This window comes from Salvelinus namaycush, chromosome 39 (assembly GCF_016432855.1).
Source record: "Salvelinus namaycush isolate Seneca chromosome 39, SaNama_1.0, whole genome shotgun sequence".
Lineage (NCBI taxonomy): Eukaryota > Metazoa > Chordata > Actinopteri > Salmoniformes > Salmonidae > Salvelinus > Salvelinus namaycush.
The window spans coordinates 4,226,801-4,246,045 of NC_052345.1; the positions used below are offsets into that span (position 1 = coordinate 4,226,801).

A 19,245-nucleotide genomic window follows, 5' to 3' on the forward strand; every position below is an offset into this window, starting at 1 on the left:
TGGCCCAGGTCCTATCCTGCTATTTCTTTCTTTTAGACTCTCTCTCCCTCCGTCTCTTTCTCTCTGTTTCTCTGTCTCTCTCTCTCCGTCTCTCTCTCTCTCCGTCTCTCTCTCTCTCTCTCTCTCCGTCTCTCTCTCCGTCTCTCTCTCTCTGTCAGTCTCCCTCTCTCTGTCAATCTCTCTCTCTCTGTCTCCCTCTCTCTCTCTCTCTCTCTCATTGTCTACCCCTCCCTCTCTTTTCTTCTCTTCCTATTGTTCCCTTCTCTCTCTCATTGTCTACCCCTCCCTCTCCTTTCCTCTCTCCCTCTCTGTCTGCAGACGCCAGTGTCTATGGCACACTCAGCAGGCTCAACTATTGCAGTGAGAAGTGTTGAGATTGCATCACATGAAGAAAGGGAGAGCTGATTGGAAAGGAGAGAGGGAGGAGAACAGAGGGAGAGAAGTAAAGGGAAAGTACGGCAGAGGGACGGGAAGGGGCGGAGAGGCTACTCTTTCCCCTCTCTCTTTTTCTGTCTCTCTCTCTTATACATATACTACCCCCCCCTCTCTCTCGTTCTCTCTCCTCCCTCTCTCTTATACACTCACTATCACTCTATCTCTTTCTGTTTCTCCTACTTCTATCTAAAAATCCTAGGGCTCTGTGTTTTCTGGCCGATGTCCATGGGCTGCTAGGTAAGAGCTCTCTTCCTGCTGTTTTCGTCATCCCTCCCTTCCTTCCCTCCTTCTATCCCACCATTTTATTTATCTCCATCTACCAGTTCTATCCCCCCTTCAATCTCCTTCTCTGTTTGAACTGAATTCTTCATTGTATTCTTCTCTTATCTATCTCACTCTTTCTCTCACTACAGTACTACAACAGGTGTCCAATTTCAGCTCTCTTCATTGTACTTCAGTGAAGGCAGTCTCTCTCTCTCTCTCTCTCTCTCTCTCTCTCTCTCTCTCTCTCTCTCTCTCTCTCTCTCTGTCTCTCTCTCTCTCTCTCTCTCTCTCTCTCTCTCTCTCTCTCTCTCTATCTCTCTCTCTGTCTCTCTCTCTCTCTCGCTCGCTCTCTCTGTCAATTTTTCTCCAAACATTTGTTAGTTAGTGAGTATCATAAGTATTCACGTTTCACATTTTGTTGCGTGACAAAGTGGGATTGAAATGAATTTCATTGTGATATTTTCATGTAATTGATATGGACAAAATATTCCATTATGTCAAAGTGAAAAGAAAATTCTACAAATGTTAACATGAATAAAAACGAAATAACTAAAATACAGTTGTTTCAAAAGTATTCACCCTTTTGTCTAGACAAGCCTAAATTAGTTCAAGAGTAGAATTTGGCTTAAGAAGGTTCCTCAGTCAAGTATTGAATTTCAAGCACAGATTCGACTACAAAGACCTTTTTGAAAGCCTCATTTAGAAGGGCAGTGATTGGTAGATGGGTAACAATAACACATGAGACATTGAATATCTCTTTAAGTATGGTGAACTGAATCCTTATGCTGAGGGTGATGTATTAAACCACCCAGACACAAGAAAGATACAGTCGTCTTTCTGCACTGAGCTGCAGGTCAGGAAGGAAGCTGCTCAGGGGATGTGAGGTCACTGGTGATTTTAAAACAGCGATAGAGTTCAATGGCTGTGAAGGTGGAAAACTGAAGATGGATCAACAACATTGTCGTTACTACGTCCTTATAAGGCTTTATGCAATACCATTGCAACATTATATGCATGTATAAAGGCCTGGTTTTTAGACACAGACAGAAAGTGCATATGCTGTTGCATAATGCCTTATAAGGACATAGAGGGATGGAGAAATTTGACGAGAGAGAGGGACGAAGAGGATGAAATAGAAGAATATAACTTTTACAGAAAGTCAGAACAGACATAATTAACAAACGTATGAAGAGACATTCCCTAAAAAAAACGACATGAAAGAGAAAAAACAGTCTTATGACAAACAGCAGGAGAGACATAGAAAGGAGAAGGTGGGGCTCAGGACCGGTCGTATGACAAACAGCAGGAGAGACATAGAAAGGAGAAGGTGGGGTTCAGGACCGGTCGTATGACAAACAGCAGGAGAGACATAGAAAGGAGAAGGTGGGGCTCAGGACCGGTCGTATGACAAACAGCAGGAGAGACATAGAAAGGAGAAGGTGGGGTTCAGGACCGGTCGTATGACAAACAGCAGGAGAGACATAGAAAGGAGAAGGTGGGGTTCAGGACCGGTCGTATGACAAACAGCAGGAGAGACATAGAAAGGAGAAGGTGGGGCTCAGGACCGGTCGTATGACAAACAGCAGGAGAGACATAGAAAGGAGAAGGTGGGGCTCAGGACCGGTCGTATGACAAACAGCAGGAGAGACATAGAAAGGAGAAGGTGGGGTTCAGGACCGGTCTTATGACAAACAGCAGGAGAGACATAGAAAGGAGAAGGTGGGGCTCAGGACCGGTCGTATGACAAACAGCAGGAGAGACATAGAAAGGAGAAGGTGGGGCTCAGGACCGGTCGTATGACAAACAGCAGGAGAGACATAGAAAGGAGAAGGTGGGGCTCAGGACCGGTCGTATGACAAACAGCAGGAGAGACATAGAAAGGAGAAAGTGGGGTTCAGGACCGGTCGTATGACAAACAGCAGGAGAGACATAGAAAGGAGAAGGTGGGGCTCAGGACCGGTCGTATGACAAACAGCAGGAGAGACATAGAAAGGAGAAGGTGGGGTTCAGGACCGGTCTTATGACAAACAGCAGGAGAGACATAGAAAGGAGAAGGTGGGGCTCAGGACCGGTCGTATGACAAACAGCAGGAGAGACATAGAAAGGAGAAGGTGGGGTTCAGGACCGGTCGTATGACAAACAGCAGGAGAGACATAGAAAGGAGAAGGTGGGGCTCAGGACCGGTCGTATGACAAACAGCAGGAGAGACATAGAAAGGAGAAGGTGGGGTTCAGGACCGGTCGTATGACAAACAGCAGGAGAGACATAGAAAGGAGAAGGTGGGGCTCAGGACCGGTCGTATGACAAACAGCAGGAGAGACATAGAAAGGAGAAGGTGGGGCTCAGGACCGGTCGTATGACAAACAGCAGGAGAGACATAGAAAGGAGAAGGTGGGGCTCAGGACCGGTCGTATGACAAACAGCAGGGGAGACATAGAAAGGAGAAGGTGGGGCTCAGGACCGGTCGTATGACAAACAGCAGGAGAGACATAGAAAGGAGAAGGTGGGGCTCAGGACCGGTCGTATGACAAACAGCAGGAGAGACATAGAAAGGAGAAGGTGGGGCTCAGGACCGGTCGTAAGACAAACAGCAGGAGAGACATAGAAAGGAGAAGGTGGGGCTCAGGACCGGTCGTATGACAAACAGCAGGAGAGACATAGAAAGGAGAAGGTGGGGCTCAGGACCGGTCGTATGACAAACAGCAGGAGAGACATAGAAAGGAGAAGGTGGGGTTCAGGACCGGTCGTATGACAAACAGCAGGAGAGACATAGAAAGGAGAAGGTGGGGTTCAGGACCGGTCGTATGACAAACAGCAGGAGAGACATAGAAAGGAGAAGGTGGGGTTCAGGACCGGTCGTATGACAAACAGCAGGAGAGACATAGAAAGGAGAAGGTGGGGCTCAGGACCGGTCGTATGACAAACAGCAGGAGAGACATAGAAAGGAGAAGGTGGGGTTCAGGACCGGTCGTATGACAAACAGCAGGGGAGACATAGAAAGGAGAAGGTGGGGTTCAGGACCGGTCGTATGACAAACAGCAGGAGAGACATAGAAAGGAGAAGGTGGGGCTCAGGACCGGTCGTATGACAAACAGCAGGAGAGACATAGAGGAAGTGTGGATAAAATAAAAGAGTAGAGAATAGTAGAGAAAAAAACAAGAAAAAGGGAGTTTATGAGAAAAAGGGAGTGAGGGAATGGAGAGAGAGAGAGAGGAAAGGAAGGAGAGAAAGAGAAGAAAGGAGAGAAGCAGTGAAAGAGGGCAAGAGAGAGGGGGGTATGATAGAGTTGAGAGTTAAGGCAAGCCACAGGAAGGGAGGGAGGGATAGAAGGAGTGAAAAAGGGCAAGAGAGAGGCGTTAGGAGTTATGATACAACTGAGGATTTGGAGAAGAAATTAAGCCACAGGAAAAAGAATGAGAGAGAGAAGGAGGGAGAGAAGAAAAAGGGAGGGAGAGAGAAGGAGTGAAAGAGGGCAAGGGAGAGGCTTAAAGGGGGTACGATACAGAGGAAAGGAACGCCACAGGAAGGAGAGAAAGAAGAAGGGAGGGAGAGGCGTGTATGGAGGAGGGAGAGGCCAGCTCAGGGCGCCGTGGAAACGAAGGTTTCCTGTCTGAGGAGGAAAGAATCTCTCATCTCAGGGTGTGTGATACACCACTGTGTGTGTGTGTGTGTGTGTGTGTGTGTGTGTGTGTGTGTGTGTGTGTGTGTGTGTGTGTGTGTGTGTGTGTGTGTGTGTGTGTGTGTGTGTGTGTGTGTGAGAGAGACATACTGTACTCTGGAGCTAAGGGGTATAGAGGGGGGTCTGCTGAGACTGCATGTGGTGCAGTGTGTGTGTGTTGGGTGGCGGGGGATCAGTAAGGGGGCCTGGGCATTCTGCCCAAAGGGAGGTCATTGAGGAAAAGAGTGAGAGGAAGGGGGAGCCGCGTGTGTGTGTGTGTGTGTGTGTGTGTGTGTGTGTGTGTGTGTGTGTGTGTGTGTGTGTGTGTGTGTGTGTGTGTGTGTGTGTGTGTGTGTGTGTGTGTGTGTTTGTGTGTCTGCATACATATGGTGGTATATGTGCATGCCTCAACAATACTCTGAATAGCAGTGTATGTGAGAAGTTAGGGAGGTTCTTATGGAATGCAGAGCCACTGTGGTGAGTTGGCACGCAGTGAGAAGTGTGTGTGTGTGTGTGTGTGTGTGTGTGTGTGTGTGTGTGTGTGTGTACTGTATGTCTACTGTGTGTGTATACTGTGTGTGTGTAACTAACTGTAACACTGACTTCATTGTGGTGAGGAGTCTGTTCTATATTACTGTATATTGGAGATCTTTTCTGTATTATATAATTGCAGTGTGTATCCCAACAGGTTTACACTTACTCCAGTTCAGTGGGTTTACTGTAAAAATGTGTTAATATCACAGAGTAGACTTTATGGCTCTAATAGCCCTGTTACCCTTCGTTGACATTAATGTGTAGCTGATAAGGGAAGCTTTAATGAAAGAGGTCAGTAGACGACAAGCTGCCTTTGTGAATAAATAAATGAAACCGTGTGTGTGTTGTTTTGTAGCTGGTGTAGTATAGTGACGTCTCCCTCCTCAGCACCTGAACTAACTGTTACTGACCTCTTCTGTCGAAGCTTCCACCACCAGCTACACACTGATGTCATTGACAGATCCGTGTTAGACTCTGACCTCACACAGTTACTCACATAAATCTGGAGTCAGGATTTGACGCTCACTAAGGAGTTCACTGGGTCAAAGCTTTTTTGCTGACTCTGGAAATGGGGGGGGGGGGGGACTGTGTGTGTGTGTGCATATGCAAGTGTGTGTGCATATGCAAGTGTGTACGTACACATTTGTGTGTGTGAGTGCAATGCATACTGTGTGTTTGCGTGTGTTCGTACAGTATGTGTGTGTGTGTGTGTGTGTGTGCATACAGTGTGAGTGTGTGTGTGTGTGTGTGTATGGGGAATCTTAAGTGAGCGTTTGGTTGACAGTTCAGACGTGTACTCTTCGCAGCATGCTGTGAGACTGGGTGGATCTTCCCCTAGTCTTCCACTAGTGTTTAACAGCCCTAACAGACGTGTGGTTCTCTCTCACAGAACCACTGTACTGTAGAGGGAGTTGCTGACGTGTGTGTGTCTGAGCGTACGAGAAAATGGGACAGTGTGTGTGTGTGTGTGTGTGTGTGTGTGTGTGTGTGTGTGTGTGTGTGTGTGTGTGTGTGTGTGTGTGTGTGTGTGTGTGTGTGTGTGTGTGTGTGTGTAATTGTACATTTACGAGAGGAATAGGATGAAAGACAGAGAGATAGCAAGTGGGCTTGTTGAGACAAGTGTGAGTGGGTTTATGTGTAGACTTTAGTGTAGAGGGGAGTGTGGAGGGGAGGTTAGAGGGGAGTGTAGATGTGTGTTGAACATGGGAGGCCCAAGGAAGACACAATTATCTCATTCAGACACACACCACACTGTCCCAGTCTGTTTCTCTATGGGAGGTAGAGGGGGACAAAGGCTTCTCTGAGAGAAGCAGAGAGGGGCTTCTACAAAGAGCAGCTGACCCCATCCCATGGCTCAGTGAGGAAGTGTATGGGGCGAACAAACACATACTCTGCCCTGTACTCATCCCCCCATTCATCCAGGCCCTTACCCTCCCTATATCCAGCCCCTCACCCTCCCTTATCCAGCCCCTCACCCTCCCTTATCCAGCCCCTCACCCTCCCTTATCCAGCCCCTCACCCTCCCTTATCCAGCCCCTCACCCTACCTATATCCAGCCCCTCACCCTCCCTTATCCAGCCCCTCACCCCCCCTATATCCAGCCCCTCACCCCCCCTCACCCCCTCACCCCCCCTATATCTAGCCCCTCACCCTCCCTATATCCAGCCCCTCACCCCCCCTATATCCAGCCCCTCACCCCCCCTATATCTAGCCCCTCACCCTCCCTATATCCACCCCCTCACCCTCCCTTATCCAGCCCCTCACCCTCCCTATATCCAGCCCCTCACCCTCCCTATATCCAGCCCCTCACCCTCCCTATAACCAGCCCCTCACCCTCCCTATAACCAGCCCCTCACCCTCCCTTATCCAGACCCTCACCCTCCCTATATCCAGCCCCTCACCCTCCCTTATCCAGCCCCTCACCCTCCCTATATCCAGCATCTCACCCTCCTTTATCCAGACCCTCACCCCCCCTATATCCAGCCCCTCACCCTCCCTTATCCAGCCCCTCACCTCCCCTATATCCAGCCCCTCACCCTCCCTTATCCAGACCCTCAACCCCCTATATCCAGACCCTCACCCTCCCTATATCCAGCCCCTCACCCCCCCTTATCCAGCCCCTCACCCTCCCTTATCCAGACCCTCACCCTCCCTATAACCAGCCCCTCACCCTCCCTATATCCAGCCCCTCGCCCTCCCTATAACCAGCCCCTCACCCTCTCTATAACCAGCCCCTCACCCTCCCTTATCCAGCCCCTCACCCCCCTATATCCAGCCCCTCACCCTCCCTATATCCAGCCCCTCACCCTCCCTATATCCAGCCCCTCACCCTCCCTTATCCAGACCCTCACCCCCCCTATATCCAGCCCCTCACCCTCCCTATATCCAGCCCCTCACCCCCCCTATATCCAGCCCCTCACCCCCCTATATCCAGCCCCTCACCCTCCCTATAACCAGCCCCTCACCCTCCCTATATCCAGCCCCTCACCCTCCCTTAACCAGCCCCTCACTTTCCCTATAACCATTCCCTCACCCTCCCTATAACCAGCCCCTCACCCTCCCTATAACCACCCTCCCTATAACCAGCCCCTCACCCTCCCTATAACCACCCTCCCTATAACCAGCCCCTCACCCTCCCTATAACCAGCCCATCACCCTCCCTTATCCAGCCCCTCACCCTCCCTATAACCAGCCCCTCACCCTCTCTATAACCAGCCCCTTACCCTCCCTATAACCAGCCCCTCACCCTCCCTATATCCAGCCCCTCACCCTCCCTATAACCAGCCCCTCACTTTCCCTATAACCAGCCCCTCACCCTCCCTATAACCAGCCACTCACCCTCCCTATAACCACCCTCCCTATAACCAGCCCCTCACCCTCCCTATAACCACCCTCCCTATAACCAGCCCCTCACCCTCCCTATAACCAGCCCATCACCCTCCCTATAACCAGCCCCTCACCCTCCCTATAACCAGCCCCTCACCCCCCCTATATCCAGCCCCTCACCCTCCCTTATCCAGACCCTCACCCTCCCTTATCCAGCCCCTCACCCTCCCTATATCCAGCCCCTCACCCTCCCTTATCCAGCCCCTCACCCTCCCTATATCCAGCCCCTCACCCTCCCTATAACCAGCCCATCACCCTCCCTATAACCAGCCCCTCACCCTCCCTATAACCAGCCCATCACCCTCCCTATAACCAGCCCCTCACCCTCCCTATATCCAGCCCCTCACCCTCCCTATAACCACCCTCCCTATAACCAGCCCCTCACCCTCCCTATAACCACCCTCCCTATAACCAGCCCCTCACCCTCCCTATAAACAGCCCATCACCCTCCCTATAACCAGCCCATCACCCTCCCTATAACCAGCCCCTCACCCTCCCTATAACCAGCCCCTCACCCCCCCTATATCCAGCCCCTCACCCTCCCTTATCCAGCCCCTCACCCTCCCTTATCCAGCCCCTCACCCTCCCTATATCCAGCCCCTCACCCTCCCTTATCCAGCCCCTCACCCTCCCTATAACCAGCCCCTCACCCTCCCTATAACCAGCCCATCACCCTCCCTATAACCAGCCCCTCACCCTCCCTATAACCAGCCCCTCACCCTCCCTATAACCAGCCCCTCACCCTCCCTATTTCCAGCCCCTCACCCTCCCTATAACCAGCCCCTAACCCCCCCTTATCCAGACCCTCACCCTCCCTTATCCAGACCCTCAACCCCCTATATCCAGACCCTCACCCTCCCTATATCCAGCCCCTCACCCCCCCTTATCCAGCCCCTCACCCTCCCTTATCCAGCCCCTCACCCTCCCTATAACCAGCCCCTCACCCTCCCTATAACCAGCCCCTCACCCTCCCTATAACCAGCCCCTCACCCTCCCTATATCCAGCCCCTCACTTTCTCTATAACCAGCCCCTCACCCTCCCTATAACCAGCCACTCACCCTCCCTATAACCACCCTCCCTATAACCAGCCCCTCACCCTCCCTATAACCACCCTCCCTATAACCAGCCCCTCACCCTCCCTATAACCAGCCTCCCTATAACCAGCCCCTCACCCTCCCTATAACCACCCTCCCTATAACCAGCCCCTCACCCTCCCTATAACCACCCTCCCTATAACCAGCCCCTCACCCTCCCTATAACCACCCTCCCTATAACCAGCCCCTCACCCTCCCTATAACCAGCCCATCACCCTCCCTATAACCAGCCCCTCACCCTCCCTATAACCAGCCCATCACCCTCCCTATAACCAGCCCCTCACCCCCCCTATATCCAGCCCATCACCCTCCCTATAACCAGCCCCTCACCCTCCCTATATCCAGCCCCTCACCCTCCCTTATCCAGCCCCTCACCCTCCCTATATCCAGCCCCTCACCCTCCCTTATCCAGCCCCTCACCCTCCCTTATCCAGACCCTCACCTTCCCTATAACCAGCCCCTCACCCTCCCTATAACCAGCCCCTCACCCTCCCTATATCCAGCCCCTCACCCTCCCTTATCCAGCCCCTCACCCTCCCTATATCCAGCCCCTCACCCTCCCTTATCCAGCCCCTCACCCTCCCTATAACCAGCCCCTCACCCTCCCTATATCCAGCCCCTCACCCTCCCTATAACCAGCCCCTCACCCTCCCTATAACCAGCCCCTCACTTTCCATATAACCAGCCCCTCACCCTCCCTATAACCACCCTCCCTATAACCAGCCCCTCACCCTCCCTATAACCACCCTCCCTATAACCAGCCCCTCACCCTCCCTATAACCAGCCCATCACCCTCCCTATAACCAGCCCCTCACCCTCCCTATAACCAGCCCCTCACCCCCCCTATATCCAGCCCCTCACCCTCCCTTATCCAGCCCCTCACCCTCCCTTATCCAGCCCCTCACCCCCCCTATATCCAGCCCCTCACCCTCCCTTATCCAGCCCCTCACCCTCCCTATAACCAGCCCCTCACCCTCCCTATAACCAGCCCCTCACCCTCCCTATAACCAGCCCCTCACCCTCCCTTATCCAGACCCTCACCCTCCCTATATCCAGCCCCTCACCCTCCCTTATCCAGCCCCTCACCCTCCCTATATCCAGCATCTCACCCTCCTTTATCCAGACCCTCACCCCCCCTATATCCAGCCCCTCACCCTCCCTTATCCAGCCCCTCACCTCCCCTATATCCAGCCCCTCACCCTCCCTTATCCAGACCCTCAACCCCCTATATCCAGACCCTCACCCTCCCTATATCCAGCCCCTCACCCCCCCTTATCCAGCCCCTCACCCTCCCTTATCCAGACCCTCACCCTCCCTATAACCAGCCCCTCACCCTCCCTATATCCAGCCCCTCGCCCTCCCTATAACCAGCCCCTCACCCTCTCTATAACCAGCCCCTCACCCTCCCTTATCCAGCCCCTCACCCCCCTATATCCAGCCCCTCACCCTCCCTATATCCAGCCCCTCACCCTCCCTATATCCAGCCCCTCACCCTCCCTATATCCAGCCCCTCACCCTCCCTTATCCAGACCCTCACCCCCCCTTATCCAGCCCCTCACCCCCCTATATCCAGCCCCTCACCCCCCTATATCCAGCCCCTCACCCTCCCTATAACCAGCCCCTCACCCTCCCTATATCCAGCCCCTCACCCTCCCTTAACCAGCCCCTCACTTTCCCTATAACCATTCCCTCACCCTCCCTATAACCAGCCCCTCACCCTCCCTATAACCACCCTCCCTATAACCAGCCCCTCACCCTCCCTATAACCACCCTCCCTATAACCAGCCCCTCACCCTCCCTATAACCAGCCCATCACCCTCCCTTATCCAGCCCCTCACCCTCCCTATAACCAGCCCCTCACCCTCTCTATAACCAGCCCCTTACCCTCCCTATAACCAGCCCCTCACCCTCCCTATATCCAGCCCCTCACCCTCCCTATAACCAGCCCCTCACTTTCCCTATAACCAGCCCCTCACCCTCCCTATAACCAGCCACTCACCCTCCCTATAACCACCCTCCCTATAACCAGCCCCTCACCCTCCCTATAACCACCCTCCCTATAACCAGCCCCTCACCCTCCCTATAACCAGCCCATCACCCTCCCTATAACCAGCCCCTCACCCTCCCTATAACCAGCCCCTCACCCCCCCTATATCCAGCCCCTCACCCTCCCTTATCCAGACCCTCACCCTCCCTTATCCAGCCCCTCACCCTCCCTATATCCAGCCCCTCACCCTCCCTTATCCAGCCCCTCACCCTCCCTATATCCAGCCCCTCACCCTCCCTATAACCAGCCCATCACCCTCCCTATAACCAGCCCCTCACCCTCCCTATAACCAGCCCATCACCCTCCCTATAACCAGCCCCTCACCCTCCCTATATCCAGCCCCTCACCCTCCCTATAACCACCCTCCCTATAACCAGCCCCTCACCCTCCCTATAACCACCCTCCCTATAACCAGCCCCTCACCCTCCCTATAACCAGCCCATCACCCTCCCTATAACCAGCCCATCACCCTCCCTATAACCAGCCCCTCACCCTCCCTATAACCAGCCCCTCACCCCCCCTATATCCAGCCCCTCACCCTCCCTTATCCAGCCCCTCACCCTCCCTTATCCAGCCCCTCACCCTCCCTATATCCAGCCCCTCACCCTCCCTTATCCAGCCCCTCACCCTCCCTATAACCAGCCCCTCACCCTCCCTATAACCAGCCCATCACCCTCCCTATAACCAGCCCCTCACCCTCCCTATAACCAGCCCCTCACCCTCCCTATTTCCAGCCCCTCACCCTCCCTATAACCAGCCCCTAACCCCCCCTTATCCAGACCCTCACCCTCCCTTATCCAGACCCTCAACCCCCTATATCCAGACCCTCACCCTCCCTATATCCAGCCCCTCACCCCCCCTTATCCAGCCCCTCACCCTCCCTTATCCAGCCCCTCACCCTCCCTATAACCAGCCCCTCACCCTCCCTATAACCAGCCCCTCACCCTCCCTATAACCAGCCCCTCACCCTCCCTATATCCAGCCCCTCACTTTCTCTATAACCAGCCCCTCACCCTCCCTATAACCAGCCACTCACCCTCCCTATAACCACCCTCCCTATAACCAGCCCCTCACCCTCCCTATAACCACCCTCCCTATAACCAGCCCCTCACCCTCCCTATAACCACCCTCCCTATAACCGGCCCCTCACCCTCCCTATAACCACCCTCCCTATAACCAGCCCCTCACCCTCCCTATAACCACCCTCCCTATAACCAGCCCCTCACCCTCTCTATAACCAGCCCCTCACCCTCCCTATAACCAGCCCATCACCCTCCCTATAACCAGCCCCTCACCCTCCCTATAACCAGCCCATCACCCTCCCTATAACCAGCCCCTCACCCCCCCTATATCCAGCCCATCACCCTCCCTATATCCAGCCCCTCACCCTCCCTTATCCAGCCCCTCACCCTCCCTATATCCAGCCCCTCACCCTCCCTTATCCAGCCCCTCACCCTCCCTTATCCAGACCCTCACCTTCCCTATAACCAGCCCCTCACCCTCCCTATAACCAGCCCCCCACCCTCCCTATATCCAGCCCCTCACCCTCCCTATTTCCAGCCCCTCACCCTCCCTATAACCAGCCCCTAACCCCCCCTTATCCAGACCCTCACCCTCCCTTATCCAGACCCTCAACCCCCTATATCCAGACCCTCACCCTCCCTATATCCAGCCCCTCACCCTCCCTTATCCAGCCCCTCACCCTCCCTATAACCAGCCCCTCACCCTCCCTATAACCAGCCCCTCACCCTCCCTATAACCAGCCCCTCACCCTCCCTATATCCAGCCCCTCACTTTCTCTATAACCAGCCCCTCACCCTCCCTATAACCAGCCACTCACCCTCCCTATAACCACCCTCCCTATAACCAGCCCCTCACCCTCCCTATAACCACCCTCCCTATAACCAGCCCCTCACCCTCCCTATAACCACCCTCCCTATAACCAGCCCCTCACCCTCCCTATAACCACCCTCCCTATAACCAGCCCCTCACCCTCCCTATAACCACCCTCCCTATAACCAGCCCCTCACCCTCCCTATAACCACCCTCCCTATAACCAGCCCCTCACCCTCCCTATAACCAGCCCATCACCCTCCCTATAACCAGCCCCTCACCCTCCCTATAACCAGCCCATCACCCTCCCTATAACCAGCCCCTGACCCCCCCTATAACCAGCCCATCACCCTCCCTATATCCAGCCCCTCACCCTCCCTTATCCAGCCCCTCACCCTCCCTATATCCAGCCCCTCACCCTCCCTTATCCAGCCCCTCACCCTCCCTTATCCAGACCCTCACCTTCCCTATAACCAGCCCCTCACCCTCCCTATAACCAGCCCCCCACCCTCCCTATATCCAGCCCCTCACCCTCCCTTATCCAGACCCTCACCCTCCCTTATCCAGACCCTCACCCTCCCTATAACCAGCCCCTCACCCTCCCTATAACCAGCCCATCACCCTCCCTATAACCAGCCCCTCACCCTCCCTATATCCAGCCCCTCACCCTCCCTATAACCAGCCCCTCACCCTCCCTATAACCAGCCCCTCACTTTCCATATAACCAGCCCCTCACCCTCCCTATAACCACCCTCCCTATAACCAGCCCCTCACCCTCCCTATAACCACCCTCCCTATAACCAGCCCCTCACCCTCCCTATAACCAGCCCATCACCCTCCCTATAACCAGCCTCTCACCCTCCCTATAACCAGCCCCTCACCCCCCCTATATCCAGCCCCTCACCCTCCCTTATCCAGCCCCTCACCCTCCCTTATCCAGCCCCTCACCCCCCCTATATCCAGCCCCTCACCCTCCCTTATCCAGCCCCTCACCCTCCCTATAACCAGCCCCTCACCCTCCCTATAACCAGCCCCTCACCCTCCCTATAACCAGCCCCTCACCCTCCCTCTAACCAGCTCTTCACTTCATCTAACTGTTCTGATATTTGACAAAAGGCACTGTTGATCAAGATGTTTGTGTGGCTGTCACATCCTTGATGAAGTGTGTGTGTGTGTGTGTGTGTCTTTGTTATGGTCACAAACATTGTTTTGTGTCTTGTGTAATAAAATGTTAAAATACTTTAATTTGCTGTGGTGTTTTTACATCTGTGTCTTAAACCCGTGTGTGTGTGTGTGTGTGTGTGTGTGTGTGTGTGTGTGTGTGTGTGTGTGTGTGTGTGTGTGTGTGTGTGTGTGTGTGTGTGTGTGTGTGTGTGTGTGTGTGTGTGTGTGTGTGTGTGTGTGTAACATGATGTGCGTGTGTACTAGGGTTTTTGTTATGTGTGCAACAAATATGTGTGTGCAAAAGCTCTTGTGTGTGTGCAACATTTGCATGTGTGTGTGTGTGTAACATGATGTGTGTGTAAAGGCCTCTGTGCGTGTGTGTAGAATGATGTGTGTGTAACGTGTGTATGTAATGTGTGTGTGTGTAAAGGCCTCTGTGCGTGTGTGTAGAATGATGTGTGTGTAACGTGTGTATGTAATGTGTGTGTAAAGGCCTCTGTGCGTGTGTGTAGAATGATGTGTGTGTAACGTGTGTATGTAATGTGTGTGTGTGTGTGTGTAAAGGCCTCTGTGCGTGTGTGTAGAATGATGTGTGTGTAACGTGTGTATGTAATGTGTGTGTGTGTGTGTAAAGGCCTCTGTGCGTGTGTGTAGAATGATGTGTGTGTAACGTGTGTATGTAATGTGTGTGTGTGTGTAAAGGCCTCTGTGCGTGTGTGTAGAATGATGTGTGTGTAACGTGTGTATGTAATGTGTGTGTGTGTAAAGGCCTCTGTGCGTGTGTGTAGAATGATGTGTGTGTAACGTGTGTATGTAATGTGTGTGTGTGTAAAGGCCTCTGTGCGTGTGTGTAGAATGATGTGTGTGTAACGTGTGTATGTAATGTGTGTGAAAGCTCTTGTTGCGTGTGAGAAAGTTGCTTCTGAACAAACCCAGTCCCACCCAGTTGATGGAAATATGCACAGAGAGCCATGTCTCAATGTTACAGTTAATTGCCTGTGGCTACTGAGGAAAAGCAGTTTGGATCTGGGTCACGCTATTGTATTCATGCCCAGTAACATACCATCATTTAGCTATAGGATTACCATCCCATAATACTTAGCTATAGGATAGGATTACCATACCATACCATAATATTTAGCTATATGATTACCATACCATACCATAATATTTAGCTATATGATTACCATACCATAATAGTTAGCTATAGGATTACCATGCCATACCATAATATTTAGCTATATGATTACCATACCATAATACTTAGCTATAGGATTACCATACCATACCATAATATTTAGCTATATGATTACCATCCCATAATACTTAGCTATAGGATTACCATACCATACCATAATATTTAGCTATATGATTACCATCCCATAATACTTAGCTATAGGATAGGATAACCCTACCATCCCATAATACTTAGCTATAGGATTACCTTACCATAATATTTAGCTATAGGATTACCATACCATAATACTTAGCTATAGGATAGGATAACCATACCATCCCATAATACTTAGCTATTGGATAGGATAACCATCCAATCCCATAATATTTAGCTATAGGATAGGATAACCATACCATAATATTTAGCTATAGGATTACTATACTATCCACTCCATTCAGATCTACAGAATTACAGAAATGGGGCTATTGGGATTTTTTTGAAGTTGGATAAAATATAGAAGAATTGACCCAAGAGTTATAGCTGATCAGCTGATCTGACTGGGGAGTAGTTAAAGGAAAGACCAGAGTTGTTCCTGATCAGCTGATCTGACTAGGGAGTAGTTAAAGGAAAGACCAGAGTTGTTCCTGATCAGCTGATCTGACTGGGGAGTAGTTATAGGAAGACCCAGAGTTGTTCCTGATCAGCTGATCTGACTAGGGAGTAGTTAAAGGAAAGACCAGAGTTGTTCCTGATCAGCTGATCTGACTGGGGAGTAGTTATAGGAAGACCCAGAGTTGTTCCTGATCAGCTGATCTGACTGGGGAGTAGTTAAAGGAAAGACCAGAGTTGTTCCTGATCAGCTGATCTGACTGGGGAATAATTAAAGGAAAGACCAGAGTTGTTCCTGATCAGCTGATCTGACTGGGGAATAGTTATAGGAAAGACCAGAGTTGTTCCTGATCAGCTGATCTGACTGGGGAATAGTTAAAGGAAAGACCAGAGTTGTTCCTGATCAGCTGATCTGACTGGGGAATAGTTAAAGGAAAGACCAGAGTTGTTCCTGATCAGCTGATCTGACTGGGGAGTAGTTAGAGGAAAGACCAGAGTTGTTCCTAGTCATGTCAGATGATTAGAAAAACTCCTGTCCTACTAGTGGAAATGTGATTGTCATGGCCATCACTAACGAGCATTATGATTGTCCCTTCTCTACTGGTGGGTGGGAATACTATAGTTGCCATGGTGTCATTGGACGAGCCTCTGGACCTGAAGCTTCCACAGGCCAATGGGAGGGTCAGGTTGGGAAAGAGGGCGTGTTCGGCCTCCATCTGCGCCCCCCTCAGTGCCACACGACAACGTCTGCTGCGTAACCTTCCAATGACCTACCCCTCACCACCTCCCTCTCCAGGTAAACACACACACACACTCTCTCTCTCTCTCGCTCTCTCTCTCTCTCTCTCTCTCTCTCTCTCTCTCTCTCTCTCTCTCACACACACTACCCCCCACCACACACACATAAATCCCTCTATTCATTTCTCGTTGTCTTAGAGGCCAGTGAGTCCATGTCTGTCCCAAGTGGCACCGTATTCCCTTTACAGTGCACTTGGCCCATATGGCTCTGGTTAAAAGTAGTACACTATGTAGGGAAAGGTACCATTTGGGACATGGACCGCGTCTCAAATCAACATCATGCTCCTCTCATTACCCGCTGTTGTATACACTTAAAATGTCGTTATGGAGTGTGAGTGTGTCATTATGGACAGCAGAGTGGCACTGCAGACTGCAGCTGAACACTCAGTATTATGCCAATGACAGCCACGCTATCCAACGACAGCCTCGCTAACCAACGACAGCCTTGCTAACCAACGACAGCCTCGCTATCCAACGACAGCCTCGCTAACCAACGACAGCCTTGCTAACCAACGACAGCCTCGCTATCCAACGACAGCCTCGCTAACCAACGACAGCCTTGCTAACCAACGACAGCCTCGCTATCCAACGACAGCCTCGCTAACCAACGACAGCCACGCTATCCAACGACAGCCTCGCTATCCAATGATATAACCAACGATAGCCTCGCTATCCAACGACAGCCTCGCTTTCCAATGATAGCCTCGCTAACCAGCGATAGCCTCGCTAACCAACGATAGCCTCGCTAACCAACGATAGCCTCGCTAACCAACGATAGCCTCGCTAACCAACGACAGCCTCGCTATCCAACGACAGCCTCGCTAACCAATGATAGCCTCGCTAACCAACGATAGCCTCGCCAACCAACGACAGCCTCGCTTTCCAATGATTGCCTCGCTAACCAACAATAGCCTCGCTATCCAACGACAGCCTCGCTAACCAACGATAGCCTCGCTAACCAACGATAGCCTCGCCAACCAACGATAGCCTCGCTAACCAACGACAGCCTCGCTAACCAACGACTGCCTCGCTTTCCAATGATAGCCTCGCTAACCAACGATAGCCTCGCTAACCAACGACAGCCTCGCTATCCAACGACAGCCTCGCTAACCAATGATAGCCTCGCTAACCAACGATAGCCTCGCCAACCAACGACAGCCTCGCTTTCCAATGATTGCCTCGCTAACCAACAATAGCCTCGCTATCCAACGACAGCCTCGCTAACCAACGATAGCCTCGCTAACCAACGATAGCCTCGCCAACCAACGATAGCCTCGCTAACCAACGACAGCCTCGCTAACCAACGACTGCCTCGCTTTCCAATGATAGCCTCGCTAACCAACGATAGCCTCGCTAACCAACGACAGCCTCGCTATCCAACAATAGCCTCGCTAACCAACGACCACCTCGCTAACCAATGCTTTGTAAGTGGTGCCAGTCTGTGTGTTTTTGTGAGAGACTGAGAGAGAAGAGAGAAAGAGAGAGAGAGTGAGAGTGAGAGAGAGAGTGTGTGTGTGTGTGTGTGTGTGTGTGTGTGTGTGTGTGTGTGAAGTAAATGTATTTTACTTTGTATGCAGCTGTGTGTTTGTGTGTGTGCTGCTCATATGTACTATACATGGCTCTCGTGTGTGACCTCACCCCCTCTCCCCCCACCAGGTACCCCCCTGTACCACCAGGAGAGGGCAGGTTCCTGCACCCCCCCTGCCATGGACCTGAGTCTCTCCCCCTCCTTCCGACACGCACCCTCCCCCTCTCCCTCCCCCTCCTCCCGCCATGCACCCTCCCCCTCTGCCTCCCCCTCCTCACCCCTGGACTACCCACCCAGCTGCAGCCCAGCCACACCCATCTACTCCAGGGTAAGTCAGCGTGTTTGTGTGCCACAGGAGGTTGGTGGCACCTTCATTAGGGAGATCGGGCTCATGGTAATGACTGGAGCACAGTAAGTGGAATGGTATGAAATACGTCAAACATGTAGTTCCCATGTGTTTGATGCCAATCCATGTACTCCGTTCCAGACATTATTATGAGCCGTCCTCCCCTCAGCAGTCTCCACTGGTGCCTGTGTGTGTGTGTGTGACAGGGAGGAAGAAGTTGCCCCTAGCTTCATATCTAGGATCAGCTTATACAACTCCTCCCAAGCATAACATAGTCAGGGGAATAACGCAAAACTGATCTTAGGTCAGTATGTGTAGAGTCAAATCAATGTGCAATGATGGGTGGGGTGACAGCCGGGTGAGCCTGTATGTAATAAACTTGGGCCTGTATTCACAAAGCCACTCAGAGTAGGAGCCTCTAACTTATTCATTATGATTTAAAAGGCAGAATTGATCCTCGATGAACACTCCTACTCTGAGACGCTTTGTGAATACGGCCCGTGGTGTGAGAAACATTTGAAACAATTTCATGGTGACAGTTTTACTTAACACATAACTGACCTATTTTGTGTCTGAAGGGAAAAAAAAGATTTAGTAAGAGAGAAGAGAGTTCTCTCTATAGCGTTTCTTAGTATAGAGATTCATCTTAGGGAGTGTGAGTGTGAGTGCGTGTGCATGTGTGCATGTGTGTGTGTATGCGTGCCTGTGTGTCTACGTGTGGCAGGCAGTCTGGTCAGAATGTGGGATAGTTGATTAGTGAATACACTCCACACATAGTGGACAGAAGTGAATTAAATCTGTAGTGAATCTAATTTGCCAGCATGCTGTCTGCACACAGTCATACTGTGGTTCTCACTTAATCAGATTTAAA

The 19,245-nt window shown here is 52.0% G+C and overlaps 1 protein-coding gene across 2 annotated transcripts in view; it reads left to right on the plus strand.

The window, feature by feature from the left end:
- LOC120032890 (zinc finger protein GLIS2-like) overlaps positions 1-19,245 on the plus strand; it is a 53,116-nt gene that overhangs the window by 22,153 nt on the left and 11,718 nt on the right. The window contains exons 2-3 of one of the 2 annotated variants that reach the window (XM_038979120.1): positions 16,325-16,498; positions 18,157-18,356. In XM_038979120.1, coding sequence (XP_038835048.1) covers positions 16,330-16,498; positions 18,157-18,356 — 369 coding nt within the window. In that variant the 5' untranslated portion in view covers positions 16,325-16,329. Of the gene's footprint in view, positions 1-15,774; positions 16,499-18,156; positions 18,357-19,245 lie in introns of those variants that run through there. The other variant, XM_038979119.1, reaches the window with a different exon arrangement.